The 27,703-nt window shown below is 37.2% G+C and overlaps 1 protein-coding gene across 3 annotated transcripts in view; it reads right to left on the bottom strand.

Moving 5' to 3' along the window:
- Positions 1-27,703, bottom strand: part of TRAPPC9 (trafficking protein particle complex subunit 9) — a 453,375-nt gene that overhangs the window by 208,254 nt on the left and 217,418 nt on the right. For all 3 annotated transcript variants that reach the window (XM_021532473.3, XM_021532475.2, XM_077781898.1), the window contains one exon: positions 22,823-22,913. In XM_021532473.3, coding sequence (XP_021388148.1) covers positions 22,823-22,913 — 91 coding nt within the window. The remainder of the gene's footprint in view (positions 1-22,822; positions 22,914-27,703) is intronic.

Here is a 27,703-nt window from a genome sequence, read left to right as displayed (position 1 = left end):
TTGGAGCAACCTGGTCCAGTGGAAGAGGTCCCTGCCCATGGCAGGGGGGTGGAATGAGGTTTAAACCCAAATCCAACCCAAACCATTCTATGATTCTATGATTTTACAACTCCAGGAAACTAGAAACAGTATAGATACTAAATAAAGTGTTTCCATCTGTGATTCAAAGCAAACTTCATACTCAAATAACAACTACACAAATCTCCATAACCTCCCACATCATTATGTGGGTATCAAATTTAATTCCAATTCTGTATTTCCAACCCTCTGGGACAAAGCAAAAACATCTGTCTTTATTTCAGCTGCCAGTCTAACAGTATGTTTTAAGATAAATCACCCTCTATGAATAATTAATACTGTTTTCTCAGTCAGATTTGTGATTATTAAGTCATTATTTGTTTGTTTTCAGTGATGATTAATCTGTTTTCCCTTCTCATGCTTAGTCATACAACTCTGAAGGAAAACAAAACCCTCAGATAACTTGCAAATTCTGGTTAGAACTGAGCAGTCAGAAGAGTTTTGTATTTCAAAACATCCAGCTGAAAAAGTACACAGCCCAAAGGATATTCTGCAGTGGGGTTTCCTGTGCACAGAAAAAAGCCTGGGTTATAAATTGCTCCAGCACTGGAAGGTGTTGAGGTTGGCACACTGAAGCCCAGGGACACAAGCATCGACCACAAAACACAATTTTAATGAGGATCACATAAAGAAGGGTTGGGATAGGAATGAAGGAAATTTCATGTCCTTAACAATCCATTTTGTGTCTCTTTTTGGGATCAGATTATCTGAGTCTGCAATTCTCAAAGCAATCAAGACAATCATCCCACCAGCCTTTCCAATCACTGATGTCATAGAAAAACTGGCATTACTCACTGGGTTTGTCTTCTGTCAGACTGGTCTGGTAAATCAGTACAGAGTATCTGAAACAAATCAGGTAGTAAAAATACACTAAGTAATTGAGGAAATAATCTAGAGGAAGACTTGGCAATGATAGGTGAAAACTCCTTAATTTGCCTTACCTGGCATCAGTACAAATACCAGAGGCAAAACCCAGTACACAGCTGGGAAGCGGGGGATGCACAAAGACTGTAGCAGCCCTAATCTTAGGATAATAAAAAAATTCTCCTCAAACTACACTTGAGGAAGGAGAAGGAAAGCAACAGGTTGCAGCATCAGGAAGACACTGGGTATTTGACATCCCATCTGAAGTTCCTCTGAGCCTCAATAATGGGCTTGGAATAAACTGAGCACAGATTTGTGGATCCTCTATCTGTAGCTAAAAATAAGACCTCTTCCTAGAGGTGGCTTCTTGCAATTCCAAGATCAGGAAGGTCTCTGGATATAAATATTGCTGTGATGCTGAGGGAGATACTCAGAAGTCCTCTCAATTGAAAGGACAGAAGCCTAATTCCACCTTGTTGCCAAGCCAGTGACAGGCAAATGCAGCAACAAAATAAGATCTGCCAAAAAGGCAAAACCACAACCGAAAGGACTGATCTGATGCTCTGAAGATACTGACAGCAAGTCAGTACAAAAAACATTTGCTTTGCTTATTAACCAGGGATGCTGCCAGCAGCAAAATACAGTCACACAGTTTTAGTTTAATCTCAAAATGGTTGTGAAAGTCCCAAGTTATTAAAATCCCTGAACAGGACACTCTGTTCTGACCAATCATTTCCAAGCTTTATTCACCACCATTCACTCCCAGAGCCTTTTTCAGCCAGTATAATGAGTCATTCACTGGTTAAACCAGGAGGCTGTGAGACTGAGCTTCCCACTATATTACTGTCATATTTTGTAGCCTGAGGCAAAGTAATGATCTTTTCTCAGTCTGTCTATATGTAATATGCACATTATGCTTCTCACAGGGATATGATTTGTTCACTGATGATAAAAAACATCTCGGCATTCTCAAAAAAACAGCATCATAAATCCACAAGAGGGAAGCAACAGGGGGAAAACAACTATTTCCCCATACCAGTGCAGCTGGACAATTTAGAAGCGGCAAGAAACTTTTTACCTAGAATTATACCATTCTCCAATATCAAGTTCTTAAATATTTCTAATTTTTTTTTTTTAAATCTTCCCAAGAGAGCTTCCAGTCTTATTAACCTAATGTTGGCCAGAAGAAGAAAGTCAGAAGTTCATTCTGCCCTCAGAGAAAAAACCCATTTGACAATTCCTGGACATCTAATCTGGACCCAGAAGGGATGAGATCTTCCACATCATCCCATGAATCCTGAGAGAATGGGAACAGCAAGACTTGAGCTCTGTCAGCTCAGGAGAACCACACAAGCCCAAAAAAATCATGGAGATGCTGTAGAGCATCTCCAACAAGCTGAGTTGGAAAGCAGGCATGGGAGAAGATGTTCAGGAAAGCAACCAGATAAAATGGAGAAGATAGAATTTGCTTCTGCAGCTAATCAGACTTGCTCATTTATTTTATCAAATTCCACTGTAGCCTTGGTCAGCAATGCAGTAGCAGAGACTGATAATGACATTTCTTCAGAAAGGCACAGCACGAAAGAGGAGTTCCAGCAGTTCCACAGGAAAATTTTGCAACCTTTTTTTTTTTTTTAAACTATTTAGACACTTGACCTATCCAAGATGTTTTTTGCTCAGAATCATGTTTCATGTTTCTAACTCACATTTCACTTTGTTAGATGCAAACCATGATGTCCAAATTAGACATCTTCATAGGCTGTGCTTCCACACACCATACCAACATTCTCCTTCCATGTTTTTAAAAACATGTTTGAATTATTCACTCTGCATTTCTGAAGCTCAGAGTTACTGGGTGAATTGGCAAAATTATCCTTTAATCTTCAACTTTTAATACCTAGGAACAGACTGATTATGTTAGAAGTCACAGGTATTCCCTTCAGAAGTGTCAAGGAATCTTTTGAAAAGAATTTTTTTGGCCTACTGAAATACAAATTGGCAGAAACATAGTTCTCCCTAATGAAGTCTTGGGTTTGTCTATATTTGTCTTGAACACAACACGGAAAATTCTGTGAATTAACAAAACCAGTATATGTTTCTATGTAGCTGCTGAGGCCTCTGCATAGAGCAAGCCTGTAGGTGTATTTATGCAGCAAACAAATTCCATATGTGGGCAGGCAATAGTAACAGTACCTTTTATCACATCTTATCTGCTTTTCCAGCATGTCAATGACACACAAGTGAGAATCTTGAACAAAGAGGAAGATTTTACACTGAGACTTACTCATTTAATCAACAACAAGAACAACAAAGTTAATTTCCAGAATGCTTTACTCTTTCAGTATCCTAATTTATATTTTGTCAACATGAATTGCATTGGATCCCAAATGTTGAAATGCCACATAGAGAAAGATGCAGCCAGACAAGGCAAACTTACAGCTCTCAATTCCTTACAAATCTTGAATGACACTCAACCACAAGCAGGAAACCACAGCAAAAATGAATCTTAAGACCCTTCCAGAGATTCATGAGAGCTTTAAACAGACAATAAAACACATCAGCACTTACCATCCACCAGCAGCAAGCCATTAGCTGCAAATGAAATACATTCACTTAACAAATAGGACTGGAATCACAAGTCATCCTGGTTTTGCATGAGGGATACAGCATTAGCATTGACAAGACTCCCAAAATGAGCAAATTTAAAGGACAGGACAATTAAAATGTTAACCACTGCCTGCAGCCTTCTTTGCAAAAGTGTTCCCAACATTGCCACCATCAAGCAACTGCTGCTTCAGATAGGAGTGAAGTGCCAAGATCTTGCACTTTGTTTTAATTTGAACTGGATCTGCAGCATAGGCTGGGTATATACAATAAACTGAAGTCACAGATTAACTCAAGTAGATAAGCTGAACTCTCCAGACACTGCTCTGTAACAGCCAATAAAGTGAAGTGAAAAGATGACACCCTCAGATGAACATACACAGCTTTGCACCCTTCCCACACCTCCTGAAACAACTCAATGTGCCTCTAATAACAATCCTTGATATTTCAGATGTTGCAACGAGATTTAAACTGAAAAGCCTAAACTGGAACTTCAGCTGTGTCAGGAATCATTAATCCTTTTATAGAGTAAACAGGAGCCAAATCCATTTTGTGATGACAGACTGCAAATAAAGGGACTTGCAGGGCCATCAAACATGCCAAGAGCATCACTGCAAGATGCAACTTAGGTATATCAGGTCAGAACTAGGTCAGAACTATATCATTTCCATATTTCATAAGGTTTTCCAAGTTCCAAATTAGAGGCAATCACATAAATCTCAAAACATGACAGCAAGAAGATAAAAATTCCCCTTGGTTAACAAACAAATGAAGACAAGAGTGTACACGTCTCAGATAAAGCAGAAAGGTGAACAGATGAAACCTCCCTCAAAAAGAAAATCATTCAGATAACAGTAATTATAGGCAAGTATTCTTGTCTTCACTACAGACACAGATTTGACACTTCCACTCTCTCAGAAAAACTATGTATTTGAAGTATGAAACCAGTAAAAAACAACTGCCAACTGCTGCATGTCCACTGACTCTGTGTCAATACAGGCTGGAATTTCTTTACTCTGTGATTGTTTTCAACCTATCTCTGCACAAGGAAGAAATTTAGGGGAGAATTTAATGATTACAAAGTGTTTTAGCAACAGACTTGCACTGATTTTTTTCAAATCTACAGCAATTTTGAGTGTCAGTAGATACCAAATTTACCAGACTTCAGTTTCAGGACAAGACACAACCAAGCAGGAGCATTTGCCCACCGGACTATAAAAGACCCTTCTTTGTTTTTACTAACCAAACTACCAATGGTAAAAAAATAAACACCAAAAACCCCCCAAAAACCCACAACAAAAAACCCAAACAATTTTTTTAAATCCCTTTGTCTCAGAAATGTTTGTCTAATAAAGCAAAGTGGGTGGTATGTGAACAGGTAACTGTGAAAACAGCAACCATGGGGGAAAAGGAAAAGATTGCCATACTGACTGTAAAATTTCAACAAAGACACAACCACTAAAGTAATTACAGCCAGTCTAAGCCCTAACAGGAGTGAAATAGTCTAAGACAGCAAGAGAGATTGCAAACATGGGATTGCTCAGGGCTAATGAGTATGAAAAGCAACAAGATTAACTAGAGAGGTGGAGGAAAACTCACATACAGCCATACTCTAGCAGCTAGAGCACTTAAATCATATGCATTTTCACAGAAAATAAACACAATTTTATTTTATTCTAGGTCACTAGTCTGTAACCCAGAACTTTCTTTCCCTACAACACCTGGGCTGTAAAAGGTACAAACCTATGAAGCTGTAATAGATGTGAAAGTCATAAACAAATAACTTATTAATCTGCAGTTAAGATCATGGATTATAAATTTCTGTCTTTTTTTTATCACATGCTGACTCTTTTTGCAGTCCAAATGAGCCTCTCTCCACCTATGGTCCCTGTTCTCTGACTGGCTCCTGTTTCAGTGATGGCAAAGCTGAGTTAGGAGCTGCCTCCTGCCCTCCTCTGTGCCCATCCCTGGGGGTGCAGGACACGCTGACCCAGCCTGATCCCACCCAAAACCAGAAGCTACTATTTTTTTCTGGTTTGGTTTTCATTTGTTTTTTCCTGCTGTTTTAGTGAGTTGAATTGAGTCACTGTGCCATGAAGTGACACAGCCAGAAACACCCGAGTTTCTTTCACACAAGAGTGAGAGATAAGAGATAATGTGACTAAGCAACATCTGGCAGTTTTGATAGGAGCAACCCATTACTGCCTTGTCTTTTCACAAAGCCATACCCTCCTTCCTCTGTCTTTCCCTTCAGTCAATGCCCATTTACCTAAATCTCATTCATGTACGAAAAAAAAAATTGACTTGAGATCCATTCAGTTTCCCCAATTCTTTTTTGACAATTTTTCAATTTTTTGGTTTATCTATGTAGTGAGGACAGGAGCTGCCTGTTAATGTGTGCTCACTCTGTGCTGCTGCCTGGCACAATTCTTGCAGAGGGAACAATTTATCAGTTATAACCACATGGATTTAGCCAAATACTGCATATACAGAAAGCTTGAGAAAGATGGTGTTAAAAACTGCTTTGGGTATACAGAAAGAGTAGAATTAAAATAATTTCCTGACATGAAAGAAACTCTTTTAAAAGGTATGGGTTAATGGACTCCATGTGTCAGAAGATAGGAACCTTCAGCAGCAAGACCTTGAATAAATTCTTTGTGAAGTACAATTAATTTCATTATACCCTGAGAAGAAAGTGTACCCATCAGTGTATTATTGTACTCATACTTTTCCTATGCTACATGTTTGGTGAATAAAAGGGTTACATAGCAGCTTATTATTATTAAAATATTATTATAGTGCCTGTGTCTCCCTAAGGAGCAAAAAAAACCCCTCCAAACTCATATCCTCCAAAAAATCTTTTCATTTTTGTAAGCCATCTGTCAACAGGCCATTTCTTCTCTGTCTTCCCTTTGATCATAAAACCCTAATTTTCTCAATGTGGCAATTAATCTCTTTTTCCCCTGATTTTTATATAAAGATATTAGAAAACTCTCTGAAGCTGCCACACTGTAGTCTCAGCTAATATATGCAGACTTGTATTCCTATAATTATGCTTTCTCCCCCCACTCATTTCTCCCTTCTCCCTTTCGCGTATCATCTATCGTATCTTGTCTCAATAGGACCACATGATCTTTTTGTGCTCACTGAGTTCCTACCCAGCATGCTACAAGCTGTCCTGTGCCAGATATAATTCACCCACCACCCACAATTCTGCTCCTCAAATTACCAACAGAAATGTCCAGGTTCTTTTTCCTTTGGCAAACACTGATTTTATGCCTCCCGTTCATGCACTGCACTGATACAAAAATGAATGGTGTAGATGTCAGGCAGAAAAGTGTGTGCCTGAAATCTTTCACTACTTCAGCAGATTGTCTTTTGCTCACATTAGGTCTTATTTAATTTAAAAAAAAAAAAAATTGAAAAAAACCCAACTTTCCTAGAATGAATCTTTTGAAGAATGGGTATTGAGACAGTCTTTGGGAAAATAAAATCATCCTCCTAAGAAGCAGAACATTTAATGTGATTGGATACATCACTCCCCAAGCCTTCATTTCATGCACAAAGTCCTTTTGATGCTTTATACCTTTGGTGTCACAATAAAAATATCTTCTTATTACTGAGGCACGATAAGAGAGTAAACAGCAGCTGTGTGATAGCACTGATGTAGCAGAACAAATCCCCCTGAGGATTCTTGACCTTTCAGCCTTGGTTTTCAATGCTGCACCTAAAAATAGCTTTTCTCCACTGACAAACACTACAGCTCCGTGCTGCAGAATAGCAATGAGGAGCTTTATGCTCTAATGGCTTTCTATAAATAGAATCTCTTCAATGCTAAAAGCTCTTCATTAAAAGGATTAGTGACTACAACACACAACAGGAACAGCCAATACCAAACCTCAGGTTTTGTAGCACAAGCTGATTTTAAATTTATTCAGTTTTAAGGTTTATGAAGTGACTGTGCAATTTGGTGAGTAAAAAGGAATGAAAAAGAACCCCCTCCCCCCTTCCAGGCAATTTTTTGGGGGGCTGATTTTGGTATAAAATTAATAGTTTGAGGAATCAGCTTCCTACTATTCCCATTTTCTCCAGTTCGATGCCAAATTGACTGTATAATGCAATGTCAAAATGGAGCACAAAGTCACAACAGAACTGATGTCAATGCTTGAGCATAACAAATGATCAGTTCTCTGCTAGAGCAGAAAAATTCCCATTCCTGCCTGGCTAAAACAGGAACACAAATTCTCCCAGGGCTGGGCTGTGGCTCGTCTGTGCTGCAGCAGGAGTCACATTTGGGGACTGAAGCAGCAGGTGACAAAGACAGGGACGAGAGGTGAGCAGTAGAATGGGAACCCCACTTCCCATGTCTGGGTAAATACCTAAGAAAGCCAGCATTAGGGGATTACTTTGAGATATACTGGCAAATACCATTGGTGATGCCTCAAAATACCCATCCATGGTAAGAAGATCAAAGACAAAATGTAAATAATGCAGAAATAAGGCAATTTTTTTAAGTGACGGGTTATCCCAACATGGCAATAGTAAAATGTTGCCCAGCAAGTCTGAAACTTCCAGGAAAAATATAAACTTTACTTGCCAAATATTGCTGTTGAGAAAGGACAGGAATGAAGAGAACTCTGATTCAGAAGGCTGTGAGAGTAAAACTCCCTTTTATTCAAAATGCTCTGCTCTTTTATACAGAGCTCCGCAAGGACCAAATCCCTTGGTTCTGAAGTGAAAACAACCCACCACCACTGGTGCAGAGTGCTTGATGCACAGTGATAGAACTTAACTATAAACAATGTGAAAAACAAGACAAGTCAGATAAAGAATTATTTACATTCTTTCCCAGCTCTTTCCCAGGCCTCTGCCTGGATAGAAACTCTCAGTTTCTTCCTTTGACTGAATCTGAGTCCCACAGCCAAATGCAAGATAAATTGACCATCTACAAATATTAGAAGAAGACAAGCTCGTCAAATACTCTGTTAACAAAAATGCGTCTGAAGCCTTCAGAGATTTTTAAATTTCACTGATACAAATGCTGGTGAATGTGTAGTCAGTCAAGGAAATTCAACCCCCCTGAGACTGATTGTTTTTGAAGATATGCAGTAACTTTGCAGATCCACTGGAAAAAGGAAACTGTCCCATTCCCAGGTGCAGTTTTTCCTCCCATCTTAGCCTGGCCTGCAGAGCCACCTGTCCACGAGCCACAGCAGCCAGCGGCGCTCACAATGAGCCCACAAATGGGCAACTGCACGTTCCAAGCACTGGCCAGTCCTGGGCCCATACAAGCAAGATTTCAGCCTCAAATAAAAGCCTATTTCTTGGGATAAGATGTATACTGAATATCTTATCCCAAAACAGAAGGTAATTGGAAGATATATACTGAATTTCAAGCCTGCAACCCACTGAGGTGGTTAAGGACAGGAACATCTGTCTATGGAGCCATTCTATATTTTAAATTGACAAACCAGTGCACCTCTGATTGCCCATCAATGAATTCCACTCATGGGTCTTTGATTTTTTTTTTCCTAAGGTTCTGCAAACATGGTCTTGCTTCAGTACTTTTAATTTGTTTGAATTAAAACAGATGTGGTAATGTAATTAATTTTTTTTTTTAATAAAAGCCACAGATCTGAGTAGTTGAAAGCAACCGCACATTTAACTATATTCTGGGTTTTCCTCTTTTATATTTGTTTACTTTTAGAGAACAGGAATTTTATCAAACATAAGCCAAATTTAGATTTCTAAAATAACTAAAGATGGCTTTTCCCCCTCTGACATTTAGACAAATGGGACATTTTGATTGCCTGCAAAAATTGCTAATAGGCAGAACTGCATAGTTTTTTCATTTTAAATTAGAGGATTTGCTACTAACATGCCATATGCTGTGTGATATGTTTAACAGAATGTTACACTTCTAATTGCATACCAATCAAGGCCTCGTATTTTTCAACAATTAGCAGAGTAAAGTATACATTTCCTCGTGTCGTTGGTGCTTTCAGGCATCCAACAACGCCTACAATATTTTAATCCACACTTCTTCCAAATCACAAACAAGATTTCTCTTCAGTGAGAGACCTCCAGATACAGGAGAACGAAAAGGAGAGGATGGGGCAGAGGAGAAAGAAAATTGTATTTCTACTGACAGCATCATCCTTCTGACTTCTCAGGATTTCCCACAAAAGTCTGAGATATTCAACCCCATAAACAGGGAGAGGATCTTAGCTGGGGTTTTATGTGAATCTGTTCATAAGGTCTTGACTGGATGATGTGTATGTATATGTATATATATATATATATATATATATATATATATATACACACACACATAAAAGAAGTCCGCAGCTATTTCTGACACCTTAAGGATCTTAGAAAATGAATTTATCTGTAATTTCAAAAATCACCCATTTTCAGGGTGAAGAAAACAGAAGCTCTCTAGTCTTGGCAATTACACCTAGTTTGAATGTAGTATGGGATTGGAAAACTCAGGAAACAGTTCTCCAGGTAGATCTTGGTAACCTTCATTTTTAGGCAGCAGAAGGTATCCAATCCTGATTTTCACCATACAGTTTTCAAAATTTTCAAGACATTTAATGCTGATTATAGCTAGTTTTTTATTTGTATCTATTAACTCGCTTGCTGATACTCAAATTTCACTAACAATGATGAGTCTCCCCATCATAGAATTTAGTATTTGTAATGGAGCACGAGTGAGCTACCTAATGAATAGTAAGATGCTTTGGATTCATTTTAATCCCTGTTTCAAAACAGAAAAAATCCCCAATTATTTTCTCCTAGACATTATCACAGATAATTTAAATTTTACAGAGTTAAATATTTACTTGTGTTTATTCCTGTGTTTGCAAACTTTAATAAATTCAGTTTTCTATCAGAATATGAAGTAATAAAATTAAAGATTGGAAAATCACTGCTTATAAAGGTAGTTGTAATGTGCTATTAATTGGCACATACCATGTACCCAAATTTAATTTCTAGTGAAATGCTCAGGGCCAGTGGAAACTTTAGCACTGGAAATATTTTAAGCTTCACATGTATCTCCTGCTTCATCAGTGTTGTCTCAGAAAACCTCTTCACACAGCCTCCTCTCTAGATTTTTGCCTGCCTGAAAAGGCACAGGAGTCATCATGATATTATTTCAGTTTAAAGCTTCTTCTCAAAGGTGTTTTAAAAATTTAATTACTGCAAGTTTATGTATAAATATTACCATCCAACAGTATTACCTAATGGTATACTGGGAGTAAATAGAAATGCTCTTACCATGAACTTCTGGGAATAAAGACAATAACTGAACAGTCAAGGGTCAGATTTGGAACCTGTGCCACCGAGAAATGCCCACAATCCATACAGAATACAGTGAGGTTCTAATTAGAGGAGTAAACTACAATGTGAGATAACTGATGAGACTGCCAGCCTGCTTCAAAAGCTCAAAGGAGAAATGTTTTAGAACCTACAGGCCACTAAATCTGAATAAAATGTAGTTCCTGGGCTAAATGACATCCGTGGTTTTCTGCAATGTTTTGGTCCCTTCACCTTTAAATTTAGGCATGTAATAATTTTCTGCTGAGTTCATACCATCAAAATATCCAACTTAACTTAAGGTTTGCTGATTATTATGGAACTTTGGCAAACAAACAGCTCCACAGTCTGAAATTCCAGCTGAATGACAGAGGTAAATGCCATCTGTGGTATTTTACATAAATCAGGTAAAATGACTAGATTATTACCAAGCTGCCAGCACCAGAGGAATACAAAAGACATTTCAAAGGAGAATGAGAAGGATTCAGAATGATGTCATACCATATATCAGGGCTGTTGGTAATTTCACTCAATACATAGCCTAATAAATGATTTATTACACTAACAGGAGGGTTTGTGAAGGTTAATTCTGCATGATGAACAAATGGCTGGATTTATTTTACCCTCTCAAAATAACAGAAGAGTTTCATTGTCTGCCACCATGCCTTTTGAAGAACAGCTTCCAGATTATCAGCGCCAACCTCTATTACGAGCTGCCTCCCCTATCAGATGTGTATCACTTCATGTCACACTCCTGCTCCCTTCTGCTCATTTTTACTTGTCTGATTCATGCACAGCATTCTCAGAGGTACAAAACCATGTACCTGTGACAGCCACAAAGCCAAAACAATTCCTCACAAGCAAACAATCCTGTATTGCATCTTTGTCATTCCTTGTCTTGTGTCATTCAAGAATTTTTTTTTTTACCTTTGTGTAGCATCTATTTGTACTGCAGGGATTCCTGAGTATTACTGACTCCAAACAACTGCACTACAACCTTCCCAAAAATGCAGTTATTGTGTAAGGAAAACTAACATAAATTTGAAATTCACTTGCACATCTGCAGTTGCTAACTGTTAAATTTCCAGCTGGTAAGGCTGACACTGCTTTATTACACTATTGGTCATGGTGCTGAGTACTTGAAACTTGAAATTTAATCAAAATTAACTTCTAATGATTTTGGTGTTTTAATTATTCTGTATTTAATCAGAGTGACTACATTATTATCCATCTTAAACATTCAAGATCCTACTAGAGATACACTAGAGAGACACAGCAGCAACTTGTCAAACGCTGTGTTGTAGTCAGGCACCAGCAACTCTCACATTGGTCTTAATTCATAAACTTCAGTTTGAGCCAGAAGGTTTAACAAGCTGGATCTACTCCATCATTGCCTGTTTCAAACTCCTGCTTCTGAGACAGGCAATGCTGGTTTCAACAGCTTACATCATGTTCTATGAAATACTAAATATTCACTATAACTTGGTGGTTAAAGAAGGACAACAGAGAGCCTTGGAAATTATAGCAGAGATTCATTTTAAGGTGGATAATTAAGGATCCATGTCAGGAATAATGCTACTGAAGATCTAAGCTTGTCAAGCAGATCTAAGAAAATGAAAAATACACTTTCTACCAGACACAGACAAAGGCTACTGAGATAATTGTGGGGTGAGAAATAAAAAAAAAAAAACAAACCAACCCTCTGCTATCAAAGAGACTGGGAGAGTTAGTCCTGACTGCTGTCTCAAGATGCACAAAAGAAAGAGCAAGAGTGGTAAAAAGCAAACATAAGAGACCGAGAAAAGCTATTTCAACTAAAGAACAATATTGACATGAGAACAAAAGAGCTGGAAATGAGTCACAAATAAATTTAATCTTGAAATTCCTATTTGCAGTAAGGATCTAAAGACGGAGCTCAATAAGTTTACAAAAGGCTCTCCAAACAAAATTATATTGAGACACCTTCTGCAGTCTACTGAATTAAATAACATGAAGATGTATATTTCATGTTATGAGATTAATTTAAAGCAATATGAAGACAAAGCACAATCTACCAAGTACTCATGAGCAGAAATCATTCCCTTCAAACACAGCCAAAATGTTTGACAAAACCAGTTCATAATTAGCGAATGGTGAGCGCATTGCTGATTAATACCTTCATTAGGAACAGATGTTCAGAAACACACTCGTTGATCCAGCAAAAATACATACAAAATTATAGTTGCTAGGAAAACAGAAGAGGTCATTTTGACTCTAACAGGCAAAAGTTCAGTTTGTTCACTCCAACTGACAGCTGCTCACTGACCTTATTTGCATCCCAGCCTCAGATCTGAGATCACATTTCTCACTGGTTTTTATTTTCTGTGCTTCACAACTGCTTTTTGACTATTTGGTTAGTGAGATAAACCTGGATGTTTTCTTCCTAGAAGTGAAACATGTATGAGAAAAGAGAGGTTGGGAGTTAAGCACCAGAAAGGAGCTCAGTGGTCAGGCCAGTGTGGACACCCATCCCTGGGGGGTCAGCGCCTGTTTGGGGGGATTTACGCCTGGCCTCAATAACTGGGCACAATGAAGAAACTATAAATATGTCTAATTTCAGAGAAAGGTTCCAAGTGGCCTAATGCAGAGCTGCAAAGTCGTGCTTTACCCAGCCTGAGCTCTGAGTAAGGCCAAGCCCCAGCCAAGAAGCCCTGCCAGGTCTGGGCTGCTGATTGCACCCCAGCAGGTGAAATCTCCAGCTGAAATCTGCAGCTTGTGAGCAGCCCCAAAGCAGCTCTGAGGCTCTATGTCCTGCTAAAACAAATTTACTAAATTTACTAAATGCTTCCACACCTGGGAGCACTGATGGAAGGCTTCCCACCAGAACCATTGAGGCTGGTGGCACCTGCTTCTGCTCTCAAGTTTCTGATTTATGGTCTCCAACGCTTTTCATACCTGGGTTTTTCCTTTGACTTGAACAACTCAACCCCATCTTTCACTCAAAAAACTGACTTGATTCTTTATCAAAGCACAGAAATGTAATTATCCTCTGACACTTCTTTTAATTATTGACTATTCCTCCTGCTGCCTTTTTTTTCTTTCCTGAAGTTTTCACATGAAGCAACCAATCACTTCTCTGCGTAATTCCAAACACTGTTGAGATATTTTACCCTTTCCATATCCTACTAATTTTTAAATTGACTCTTCCTTATTTCATCTCATGTGTCTGGCTTTGATATAGAAATTCTGTAACAGCTCTGTATGTGTCTGGTATTACTGAGACACAACTTCATATGACACTATGCAAAATGTAATGAGTAATAAAAACAAACTCGAGTATCATTTGACAAAAGCCCTTTTGTACAAAGCCATCCTACAGAATGCATTTGCTCAGCTTCCCTTCTATATTCTGAGATGGAAAAAATGTCTCTTCTTCTGTAACTTTTTCTAATGTGTCCACAGGTAATGAGAAATGTTACTAAAGTGACCCTGAATTTATGCATAGTAACGAAACAAACATTAAACAAAAAGTCCAAGTTCCCTATTAAGTATACATTATGAATAAATACACACAATTACAGCTCAGAAAATATTTTCTGTTTCACTGGCTTCTTTTGTAAAATCAAATTGATTAATGATTCAAACAAAACAAATTAAATTAAGTTTTATTATTTAAATTAAATTTATTAAGTGTGTTAATCCAAAGGTCTGAGATAGAAAATAAAAACCAAAAGTAATATCTAGTTCTGATATTGTTTTAGTAAAGGGACAACAGGGAAATGCAATAGGCTAAGAAAAATGGAGAAAAAAAATCTCATATGCTAAAAAATAGACTGCTAGATGTCAAACTTGAGAAAGACTGAAAAGGAGAGAATGAGAGGACATGAAAGAAAGCATTTCAGTCAAAGCATAAGTTTCTTCATACAAATCTGTCTGCTCTGATCTCTGTGCTGCTGAGGTTTTGACAGTTGGAAGCTATTAATTTCAGAATTACAAGGCTTATTGGGCTGGATTTATGGTCTTTGCAGTTGGTAATTCACTTCTGCTTCCTTGATGAAGTAAAGGACTACTTCAGAATGAACAATGAAAATGAAGCCAACTTCCCTCTCCTCAAAACGTCTGGAGAGCTTCTGCTGATGGAAGGTCACACCGGCCTTAACCAATGAGTCAAAATACATGAGGTGGGGGAAGAACTCGTGGAAATACTTGGAAAAATTTGCTTTTAGTATAACAAAATAAGAGGGAAACGTTCAATTTATCTTGATTAAGTACAAACTTCAAACTACAGCAGAGTACACGGGCACTTTTACCAAGAAGATGTCATGGCCCAGTGAAATGACAAATTTTCCTGGTGAGAAAGGGCCTGATCCCAAGCACAACACGGCCAGTGAGGCAGCTGCTTTCATTTACAGCAGTCCTGGCTTTCAGGTCCAAGCATGTGCATTGGGTTTTTAAAGTGAAATAAAACAAAAGCTGAGAAGCGTCAGCAGCCAGAGAAGAAAAGCCCAATGTCAGCCTCTGGACTGAGGCTCCCCTCCTGTTTATTGCCCCAAATCAATCTCATGTAAAACCCGACCTCCCCAGGCTGTTCAGATTAGTCCTCCACTACAATTAGCATATTTTCCATTTCTCATTCTCTACACACTTAACTGTACAATTCAGTTAATTGTTGAGCAATTAAAATCTTGCCTGATCAAAGCATTTTTCTTGCTTTTCTTGTTAATACATACATTTTCTGATCTAATTTCCATTTTTTAAGTTGTCCACAAGCTGAAACATATTTTTTTCTAATTTTTTATTCAAATGGTATTTTCTATATTCATCAAAGTAATAGAAATCTATTTTCCTGCAGATTCACTGATATGTTTTCACCAACTACCTTACAAGACAGCTTTTTTGTCTTTTCAATCTTCTTCCTTACAATTATCTTCACACAGTTCTTTTTGAACATGTAACCCATTGTCATAATTATTACAGTAGCTTTTCATTTTTTAATTTGGATGTTCATTTAATCTATTATTCAATTTTCTTCTAACAATACCTAGAAAATGAAGTACCTTGCGTAACTGCATGACAATTTATCATCATTATGGTGTTTCTCAATCACCTGTTATGGCTTAACTGAAATGTCATAAGGAATACTCCTATACAGAAGTAAATAAGGCATGGCTGCTCTTTTTTTTTTTTTCCTTTAAAAATATAATGGTTTTCTAAATTAAATATTGAACATAGTCACTCAACACAAAAAAAAAAATTAATTAGGCCTGATCAAGCTTGAATGAGTTAGTTTTTCTTCTTCCACAATGTGCTATTTCTTTTCCTTTTTCTGTATCTGATTAAGCACCAGTTTTTGGTACTTTCCTCTCCACCAGTATTTCTACTGGAAAGTTATTCTAAAACCCTTAACATTGTGCTGAAAACCATCTGTGCTCCCATGCCAAAAATTGCCCTACTTCAGCAATTTTTCTGCTGTCCTGGTCTTCTGATGGATTCCTGGAGAACAGTCAATTTTTGATTTTGCTAATTAAAAAACTGCATCTCAGAGATACTGCAATTCAAAGCAAGCAGACTGTAGATTTTCTAAGTAGTGAACACAACTTACTCGCCAGATTTTCTCAACTTCGGAAAATTGATCAAATTTTATTCAGTGTAATATCTTTGTAGTATAAACCTGTTAATAGTCTTCATTCCTAGATCACCTCTGAAACTTTACATTTGCTTGTTCTGGTTTGATTTGAGCTCTTCTGCTAAGAAGTTTCATTAGCGGTTTGGACAAATGTCACATACATATTTCCTCACACCTGAATTACTCTGGTAGCTCAGAGTGACACCCAATTAAATAATTTCTAATCACTTCAGACAGATGAACATGTAGCAGATTTCTGTGTAACTTGTCTCGGAACATTTCAACCATTTCATTTGTGGCACACGGTCTTTGAGATTACTGAAATATTGTAGAAATACAGAGGGAGACTTCTGGCCAAGACCTGCAGTGACAAGATGAGGGGAAACGGTTTTAAACTGAAAATGGCAGGTTTAGACTGGACTTAAGGAAATAGTTCTTTACAATGAGGGTGGTGACACAGTGGAACAGGTTGCCCAGAATATCTGTGGATGATCCTAGACCAGTACTTAGACTTCTCCATCAGTAATTATTATCCCATTTTTCTTCCCAGTCTTCTCATTGCTTTGTTAGAAGTGATGGACCTGAAGCTCCAGCTGCCAGTCCCTTCAGAAATCTGGCATGAAGTAACCACTGACACTCACACAACCTCTCTCAGGCCAGTCCCTAAGAGGCTTTGTTGATTTATTTTCACTTTAGGGTGCTATCTTTATTTTTAGCATCTTTCCTTTGAAATCTCTACTGATCTGGTTGTATCTGAAACCTTTTCTGTATGAGTTTTTCTTTTCAGTTTTGAGTTCCTACCCAAGGCTTGGGTAGGAATTAGAAACAACAGCTGCTTCAAAACACATCACACAATAGTGTGTTTTGACATGAGAGACCATTATTCCTGTGCCAGATGCCCCAGTTTCACCAAGTTAGTCCATTTTTTCTGAGTACTACCCCAGTCCCTCAACACTTCCCAGGAACTAAAGCATGTTGCTTGCTTGACATTGCCAAAATATCCTCCAAAACAGCCTGCACACAAGCTGCTAAGATATGAAAGTGTTCCCACCTCTCTTGGATCTTAAAAATAAAAATGAAAAACCTGAAGTTTTTTCTAAATGGATGAGAAAGGTCAGTTACCTTGCAAAATCCATTTATCACCAGATTGTTGGTTGTCCTGTGAATCAGACTGTGATTTTCTACCTTACAGACAGCTTACTCTTGAGATTTCCTGGCTAATGCTCTTGGTTTCATCTTTCCAATGATGACAGTGGCCAGACTACCATAATGCTAAAATAGAAATAATTGCAGATTATTTTAGTTTGGTGAACAAACACAACAATATTCACCATTTTTCTCAAGGGCAAGCCCTTATATACCCTGCTGATTAGTTTGCATTTCCAAGCCTGTATCTATATAATATAAATTATCCTGTCTAGGGCCTAGGAGGGGTTTGCTTATTAAAAGAGAAAGTAAAACTACTTCCTTACAGTTCCCCAATAAGTTCAGTTTCTGAAAACATATCCAATACAGCCTTGGAATTTCAAATACGGAGCAGGAACATTGTAGGACTGCCCTGGCTAAAACCAAACTCTAAATAATGGTCATGTGTGCAGAAATCTGGCTCATTTTAACTAAGCCCATGGGGTTGAGATTGTTCAGGGGACATCCAAAACACAGCTTAGAGGTGCATCATTTACTCACTGGTGGACAACACAAAATATTTTCCTGTGTATTTTGGATGCAGTGATCTCACACTGCTGAAATCCCTTAATCACATGAATTATGGAAAGATTTAATTATTGTCTAAGGTCAGGCTGGAAACTACAAAATAAAATTGGTGAGCAGCTTCAGTAATTAATGTTAATATCCGCAAAACATAAAGCTGTGAAAACTGATTATGATTTGGTGCTAAGACATACAGTTAATTATTAAGATAATTTATTTTTAAAGTAACGCTTCCATAAGATGCTTTGTGAAACTGAACCAGACTGAACTTCCAAACAAGCTGACATGAACCATATGCTCATAAAACATTTCAAAATACTTTTAAATCAACATCTTGTATTGATTCCAACCACCTGTAAGGAACAATTTAACACCACCTTCACTTCTGAGTTTTTTAGTTTTCTCTAAGTACAATATTCTTACATGCTGCAGGTAGGCACAGAATTTATTGTGGACCCACAACAAGGTGTAGCATTTTCTACCAATAAGTAAATAATCAAGACTTTGTCTACTGCCCATCCTTTTTCTTATTTATGACCTGAGCAGCACCCAGCAGCAGTGATTTTAGTTCTCCTGTAATCACATACTAGGAAATAAAATGCACTGCATTGTGAAAAGGCATCCAAGTGCACTTAAACATTAAAACTGTACTGAAATTCACTTTTTTTTTTTTTTTTTTTTTAAGACGAAGGGAAGAATAAATGAAATTAACAAACGAAATGAGTGAATGGAAGCAAAATCTATTTCTGGACTTTTTCCATGGTGAAGCTTGACAAATGCATGTTTCTTGGAACACTACTGTTAGTAATATTAGAGTTCATGTATGATCATTGATTTTCAGTTTTTCAGTTAGTTGCTGTGGAGAAAGAAAAGCATTTGCTTGATATATTAAAACCTCTAGCACTTTTCAGTGTCTACATTCTAAGTTCCTAAACCAATTTGCTCCAATAAATCTTCCCTCTTATACACATGAGGGTCATCAGGAAAAGATTTCTATACCTGGTGCTTGCAGGCAGTGAAGGAAGTTAAGTTTATTTTGGTTTATGTAGGAGAATTCAAGGTAAGTTTCTGTTGTGAAATTGTTTTCAGCATTCAAAGTGTTAGAAGACTCTTGTTTCAGAGGAACTTCTCCCTGAATGCAGGAAAGTCCCAAGCCCAGCCTGTTCCAGGGTCAATCAGGAACCACTTTCAAACTCAGTTCAAGTTCAAACTCTACTTGAAGTTCAGTAAAATCTTGAGCACACATTTGTACCTAAGATAATTTTGCTATGGAAATCAGAAGAGCACCATCAAAACTGAGAAGTGTTCTGTCCTGGGACTTTGCTTGATTGCAAAGTCAGTGGCATAAATCAAATAAAGATTGAAAAAATCCTGCACAGGCAGCAGCTACAGATGACTCCATCAGATCATTTCCAACCCCAGCATGGCACACGCCTTTGAGGAGGTTTACTTCTCCTCATTATACTTTGCAGGCTCTGTTTCCTTGATTTGATGATATTAATGTATTCACCTCAAAACCACATCTATGCCTACATTTGGTTTGTTGCCCAGCTGCAAAAAGAAAATATGTCATAAATTTTAGAGAACATTGAACCTGCTGGTGTTGAGCAAGATGATGCTTTTCAATTATGTATGATTTACTCACCTGCCTCACAGACAACTTCATTTTACAGAGACGTCCTAAATCTTAAAATCAATTCTAACAACATATTAAGAACTCTCACACCAGCCTTTGAAGTATTTTCTTTTTTATGATTCCTCATGTCTTAAATACTTTTCCCTTCCCCAGTCATTAAATCATATGAAATCAAAACAAACTCTTCACTACAGATCACTTTTTTTCCTTCTCTATGACAAATTTCAAAGGTAATTTCTTATCCTCAGACTAAAATTTCAATGTCACTGACTTTTGATTCTACTCTTTGCCTTGTATTTAATGAAAAAAGGACAGGATTGTCAAATTTACATGAAAAATTGTTTCAATATGCTTTCATAATTCTAGAGATGTAATATTAACTCTTATATGAATTAAATATGCCAATTTTAAAAGGAATGTTGGAGTACAGCTTCTACAAATTTGAATAAGAGCCAGTCATTTTTTTAATCAAAACCATGTTAAATATTCATTCATGTTTCACTGTGAGCACTTATAATAAAGTAAACCCTTCAGTGTGACCATCAGTATAGCAAAATCCTTGAATAATCATAGAATCAATTTTTTTGCATGAAACTAAGCCAAAATTTTAGCCAGTTTATGCAATGGCTATGTCACAATGATGGCTAGTGGTAAAGAGTTTATATTAAAACACAAGTTATTGTTAACATATGGAAAAACAAAACTCAAAGCAAAGCCAAGTTGTAAATACAAGCAGTGTAATTATTAAAAGAAAAAAAAAAATCCAGCTGATACTACACTAGTACAGTATTTTAAACTCTTAACTTGTTTCCATGCCTTTAAGAATTGAATAGGAAATACATTCTGGCACTGAAAGAGAATTGAAGTCCAAAAGACAGTGTGTCACATTGTCTAAGTGCATGTACAAGGCACACACATCCCCTGGCTGTCCAAACATTTCAACAGCTCCTTATGACTTCCACCTACCAAACAATAATAACAATCTCTTAATTTCTCCTGCATCCCACACATTATTAAATAAAAAATTATTCTGTTTTGCCATGGTGCAGTCTGGAGGGACTGCAGGAGCTGCAGGTAGGGTTACCTGGCTACAGCACTACCAAAGGTTTAACTGCTGAATATTCAAAATTATGGTGAACTAAAAGAAGCTAAAATGTCTCCATTGTCTTTAATTTTCCATTTTTGTTTTTGTTTTCAATGCAATCAGGCATTTAACCAAAATGTCCTTTTCAATAATCTCTGCAGTAAACTACAGCTTCCACATGAACATACTTTGTGTGTTATATAAAATAGATAATATTCATTATCAATTTAGGACTAGGGAAAATGAAACAAAAAATGTTAAGTAGACTTCTGCAAAACTGAACTTTCTCCTAGTAAATATCATATGTAAGTGGTGGCAAACCAAGCATTCAATATTCCATAGGATCTCCCTTTCCCTGCTTTGCTCAGTGTAGAAAATTAAAATGTACAACAGCATCAGTCAACAGACTGTGCTTCAAAAGATTTTGCAGCTATGAAGCAGAGAATATCACAGAGTTTTGGCTGAAAACTCAAGTAACTGGGACTCTTTAACTGAATTAATCAGCAGCGTGAGAAATAAGTAACTCCTCAGGAGATTTTATTGTAAATCACTGTTTTTCAACCAGTGCATCAAAGATCACTATTCAGGCAGGAATGCCAGGCACAATTCTATGATTCAAAAAGCCTCTTTTCCTAACAAAACAGTGGAATTTGGCATAAAGAGAATTTAAAGGAGCAAACCAAGGGTACAGGGAAAGAAGAAAACACGTTTTTCATCCTTAAGGTGATGTCCTATGCAGAAGTTCCAAAGGAAGGTTTTCCACCACAGAGCCCAGGTTACAAACCTGCTGATGGTCAAAGCCACCCTGCAGAGCCAAGGAGGGACTGCTGAGCTCACAGCACACACCTGACACAACCACTGCTTTTACTGGTGACTCACGGCCAAAACCCTTCAATCATACCAAAAAATGCTGCCAAATCTTTGAATTCTCTGAAGAACTGAGGCCAGGTAAGCTTGATTTCAGAGGTAGTTGATTATGGCTAAAGTTGGACATACTTACAAGAAACTACTTTAAACCATTTTTAATCTTCTCATTTGTAAACAGAGCGCTCACAGGTTTTAGCATATGAGTTGAGGGTGATCAACATGCTTGAAAAAGACCAAACAATTAAAAGAGTACACAAATCATGGAGTTTGGGGTCATTTCAATTTTAATAATTAACACAGGCAATAGGGATGGATCATTGTACCTTAATTTTGCTCCCCATGTGGTCATCAAAATATTGAAATAGAGTTAAATAGAGCACAGAGTTAAATTTGCTTTAAAAGCAAAAGCTTTGGCAACAATTTGCTGATGACCTGGGGACTTTATCTGAAACTTGTAACTCACATGGAAGTGCTGGGGAGGAAACATCCCATGTTCCAAAGCCTCTGAACAAGCTTTGTTGAGAACCTCAGACAGAAGTTACATTATTATGACTCTTCAAAATGAAATTAATTTAGATTTTTACTGTGGGAACATCAATCTAAATGGACAATTAAGGCAAGTAATTCTTCCCAGGTCCAGGAGTAAAAACATTTTCTGCACCTCAAAAGCTAGTAATGCAATTGTCTGGGCCATAATAAGAAATATATCACAAGGACATTACCATTCATATGAAAAAAAATCAGAGAAATTACTTTAAAAACACACACTGTAAGAATAAGGAGAAGACAACTAGGACTGAAAATTACAGGAAAAAGTGCACAATCAGGTTTCATGTTTACTACCAATGAACAATGGTTTTTAAAATAAAACAGATATCAATTATACATTTATCTTCAACTAAGTAAAACAGTTAAAGGAAAATAAAATTTCTACCAAATTCTCTGCTATCACAGATTGTCAGTAAATTAAAACATTATCATTCTCATGCTGCTGAAAATTACGAGCCAGTAGATTCTCTAAAAAAGATCATCAATCCATTTTGACACCACTCACCCCACTGGAGAGGAGCCAACTGCAGATGCTCCAGGACCAGCTGATTCAGAACCCCTTCCACACTTGCTTCCCCTTCACGCTTCAAGGAAGGGTAAATTGGAATTAAGGAAAATTTTGTTTCAGAGAGGAAAAGGGCATGTGATATGCACAACTTTTATTATTGCAAATCAAAACGGCAATCTACAGATTCATTCATATGGTTTATTAATCCATAAATTGAGTGTCAGTAAAAGTACAGCAGTTGATATCTTCTGAAAATAAAAATTTAATTCCACTGAGAAGTGTTAAAGCAAAGGTAAAATATACTTGAACCATAATAAACCACAAGGGTAAAAAAGTCTGGGAGCTGCAAAAATGCAAAACCTTTAAGTATGTGCTACAGGATGAGAATTCAAAATAATAAATTAGGAACAATCTGAAAACAAAGAGGTTAACATTTGATAGGGCAATAGAAAACAGAACAAAATTTAACAGGGCAACAGAAAACAGAACAAATGTCTGTCAGGATAGTCCTGACTGCTGACTTGGTGCCATTTCCATGGGGGTGCAGGGACAGTGACAATGCCATTACCAAGGGCAAACATCAGACCAGAACCACAGGCACAGAACCTGCAAGCTTCCATTTCTACTCTGCATGAGCTCAGAAACAGGCCCAGATTGAAAAGAGAACAAATTAGGAAATGGTTCTGACTATTAAGGACAGCAGAGCACTGAAATAAACTGTTGTGGACAGAAGAATCTCTTTTGAAAGGGCTTCAAAACAGGTTATACAAGTGCTAAAATAAAAGCATAGACAATATCCAATGTCATGCAAAGCCAGTATTATCCATTTAAACAAATTAGTAATAATTTTGTGTGATGAGTCAATCAAGATAACTTTTATTTATAACAGGAAGAGCACTTGATTTCTTTATTTTAATTCCCTGACTGCAGAAAGGCACTGAATTCACAGGGCTTGGATGCAGATGTCAGCACCATCTTGTATCCAGGCATCTGTCCCACCATAATTAAGGAATAAGCTCCTAGTGAGATTCATCAAGATTTCCACTAGCTGCTCCAAAAGTATTGGAACCCTGGTTCTCAAAAATATATCAAAAAAAAAAAAAAAAAAAAATCTGAGCTTTTATCAACAGCTTCTAAATGTGATCAGTTCCTTTTCTGTAAACTCTGGAGAGGGACACACATCATCTGACTGCTGAAGTACATATTCACCTGTGTCAAAGAAAGAAAATTAACAAGCACCGCAGATAACTAATTTCTACCACAGGACATAATCTTGCAGGGTCTGCAGGAGATTAAAGAAAAGTCTTGAAAGCTCAGAACAAAAGCAAATATAACAGTGATTGAGACTCAAGAACTCAGAGATGACAGAAGAGGAAAATCAATACCACGTACAGGATTCTTGCCATAATTTTTTTAAATATTCTCATTATACCCTGAAAAATGTCATAAATAGCACGTTTTTTCCTCCTAAAGAGACCACAAATAAAGAATTCACAAAGCCCAAAGAATCTGAAAGTTGTAAAAACATCATTAAAGAAAAGCATCTATTTAGAAAAATGAAGGCAGCAGAATATCACCTTAGAATAGTGCTGCTACTGACAAATGAGATTCAGAACACCAGCACAACTAAAATAATTTCCATAAAACACACTGGAGGGTAGAGAATAATTTGAATTACTTCACAGATACAGCAGATAAATAATTCTCTTATCACATCTTTAATCTAAAGACTGTAAATGAGAGAAAACACTAATAAAAAGGCAGTATTTAAAAGATGCTTTAAAATAGAGTGGCTGCCATTAACTGTAACATTAAACAAACTTTTATGTAATTTACTCACAACAGACTCACAGTGGTGCCTGGAATATCACAAATTTTCACTGCTTACAGCTTCATAGAAAGCTTAATGTCTCAACTAACACTATAAAGTAACTATAAAACAGGTGATTCTCCCTTCTTTATTGCTGGTAAATGTCACCAAAGCAGATCCATGTATTCAGAGGTAGAATATTCCTCCTGGAACATACAACCACAGGAGGCAGTGAGGCACATCTGGGCTGCTGTGTCCACTCAGGGCTGCTCAGGACAGGAGAGATGTGGAGCTCCTGGAGCAGGGCCAGTGCAGGACAACAAAATGAAAGGATGGAGCATTTCTCTGGAAGGGAAAGGATGAGGGAGCTGGGGATGTGCAGCCTTAAAAAGAAAAAACCGAGAGGGGAGCTCATCCCTGTCTGTCAGTGTCTGCAAGGAGAGCTCAGAGCAGGGCCAGGCTCTGCTCAGTGTGCCCAGCAAAGGGACAAGAGGAACAGGCAGGAACTGATGCTCAGGAAGTTCCACCTGGACATGAGGAATAATTTCTTTCCTGTGCAGTGACCAAGCACTGAACAGATTGCCCAGGGAGGGTGTGGAGTCTCCCTCTCTGCAGATATTCCAGCACTGTCTGGACACACTCCTGTGCCTGTGCTCTGGGATGGTCCTGCTGGAGCAGGGAGGTGGCACCAGGTGACCCCACTTTGGTCTCTTCCAGCCTGAACCACTCTCTGATATTATTCGTGGTTTTCTGGTCACACATTTCAGGAAAAAAAAAAAGTTAGAAATCAAACTGAATGGCTCTTTGCAAAAGCTAAAAATATATTAAAAAAAAAACCATCGGCAAAAAACAAAAAAAACAAAAAAAAACAAAACAAAACAAAACAAAACAAAAAAAAAACACACAAAATAACCAAAAAAAACCCCCAAAAAACCCACAAAAAAAGTCACAATAAAAAAAACACTAACAGAAACAAACAAGCAAGCAAACTAAAAGTGGCAAAAAACCAAAATAAAAACAACAAAAAACCCACAAACCAACAACAAAAAAAGAAACTCACCAGAAAAACCCACAAACTGATTAACAGAGACAATTGTGTAATAACCCAAAAGCAGTTTAAGTTCTCACAGCCCAAATTTTCAGATAAATATATTTCCTTATTCCATCACAAGCACCAAGCTCATTTTTAGCCCACTGCTTATTGTCATCTAGAGGCAAAATGAATTCTATAGACAACAAATAGCTCAGTGAGTGTTCTTGTGCATTAATCTGGAGGTTCAGGGTCTTATTTGTTTATTTGTCAAAAAAATTGTTGTATTAGTTTATCTTAGATACATGGCGAGGGCTTGTAGAACTGATGAGAAATTTAAACTTTCACAATTCCATGTGAAAGAAAAATGTAGCATTTAAGTGGTTAGGCCATGCACAGATTATTTGACTCATGAAATAAATTGAATTTGTCTAATAAGATCATTGAATGAAGCAGCAGAAAGGAGCCTGGAGGCAAAGGAAGGAAAGGTGAGACTGAGATGCAACCAAAAAAATGAACTTGTTAAAATATAAAGGAATAAACACATAAAGGAATTATATGTTCACATGGACCTACAGACAGAGATGGATCATGGAATTCCATCTCACTGATCTCTGTCTCCTGAATTTATTATCAGGCAATTACATAAAATTGTTCATTACAGGACAAATATGAAACTTAAAATTGCAACAAACTCATTACCTTGGAGATGAAAAGTGACAAAAATACGCAATAAGAAAATATAAAAGGAACAAGAGAGAAAAGTTTACTCCAGAGTTTGCCTAAGACAAAGCCTTTAGAAGTCAATGAAAGCAAAGGAGTTGAACAGGGGTTGCCAAGATTCCCTTTTATTCTTAGCTCAAAGTCTAAGCTGATAAAAGACACAAGTATAAGATCCAGGATTTAAAATTCATTGAAAAAGACTGCCCAGATAAACACAAGTACAGACTGCCAAGGTTAAGTCTGACCTTGCAGAATTTATCTACTTAACCAAATCTCCACACATTTTGCTGAGGTCTCACTGCCATCACAAACCTGCTCTTCTGCTGGAGCCACATTGCTGACCCAGGTCTCATTTCCTGAAGTTAAATCTTTGTTATTAACAACACAGGCATCAGCCACGATCCCAACATTGACTTCCAGCACAACAGTTCATATTTAACAGTTCAAGACATTTTCATCTGCACAATCAAATCAGCCCCAGCAGGGCCTCAGAGCTAACAAACACACAATCACCAGATGCTGTTTAAAAAACAAAACAAAACAAAACAAACCTAAAAACCTATTTTTTCACAGTTGACATGCTTATTTCACGTTTCTGTAGCAACAGATTGAGTATGATATAAACTGTTTTCTACCAAAAACCTAAATGACAGTCAAATGAACCAGTTATTTCCCCAGGGAAAACTTTGGTCTTTTACACTCCCTGGATTGCCTCATGTGTAGCTGGGTACTCACAATTAGAACACAGTCTGTTACCTAAAACCTACTGCTTAAAAAGACAATAGTTTTTTAAAATGGCTTCTATCTGGAAGTTACTCATGTTTTTTCTCCCTACAGCACTGCATATCTTGCATCCTAAAAGAAATTCTTTTCAATACATATGTCCTTTGCAAATAAATGCAGGTGGGAGAATACACATAATCATAAGAAAAATAGCAAATGTTCATAAATAAGTATTATACTAATTAAAAATAAATCTGCATTAATTGCACATTTTATTTACAGCTGTTGCCTTATTCTTATTTTAAGCTTTCTGCTTGATTATTACTGTGGAATTTTAATATTAAAACTAATTATAAGCAGTTATTTATGGTATTAAATAAAAGTTATTTTTGCAAACAATAAGAAGCAGCATAGAAATTTAAAGAAACCTTTACTGATGCACAGAAATTACACAGGATGTAATACTCTCATAGCTGATGATTCATATTTATGATCAAGATAAAGTCATCAAAAATGGAATAGACACAGAAAAGTGAATCTCAATAAGAGTTATCAGTGATTTGCTGTCAAGCAAATGATTTGCCTCAAGGTT

The sequence above is a fragment of the Lonchura striata genome, chromosome 1, assembly GCF_046129695.1.
Source record: "Lonchura striata isolate bLonStr1 chromosome 1, bLonStr1.mat, whole genome shotgun sequence".
Taxonomy (NCBI): Eukaryota; Metazoa; Chordata; class Aves; order Passeriformes; family Estrildidae; genus Lonchura; species Lonchura striata.
The sequence above is the reverse complement of the archived record's forward strand: the minus strand, read 5'-3'. Positions and strand labels throughout refer to the sequence as shown.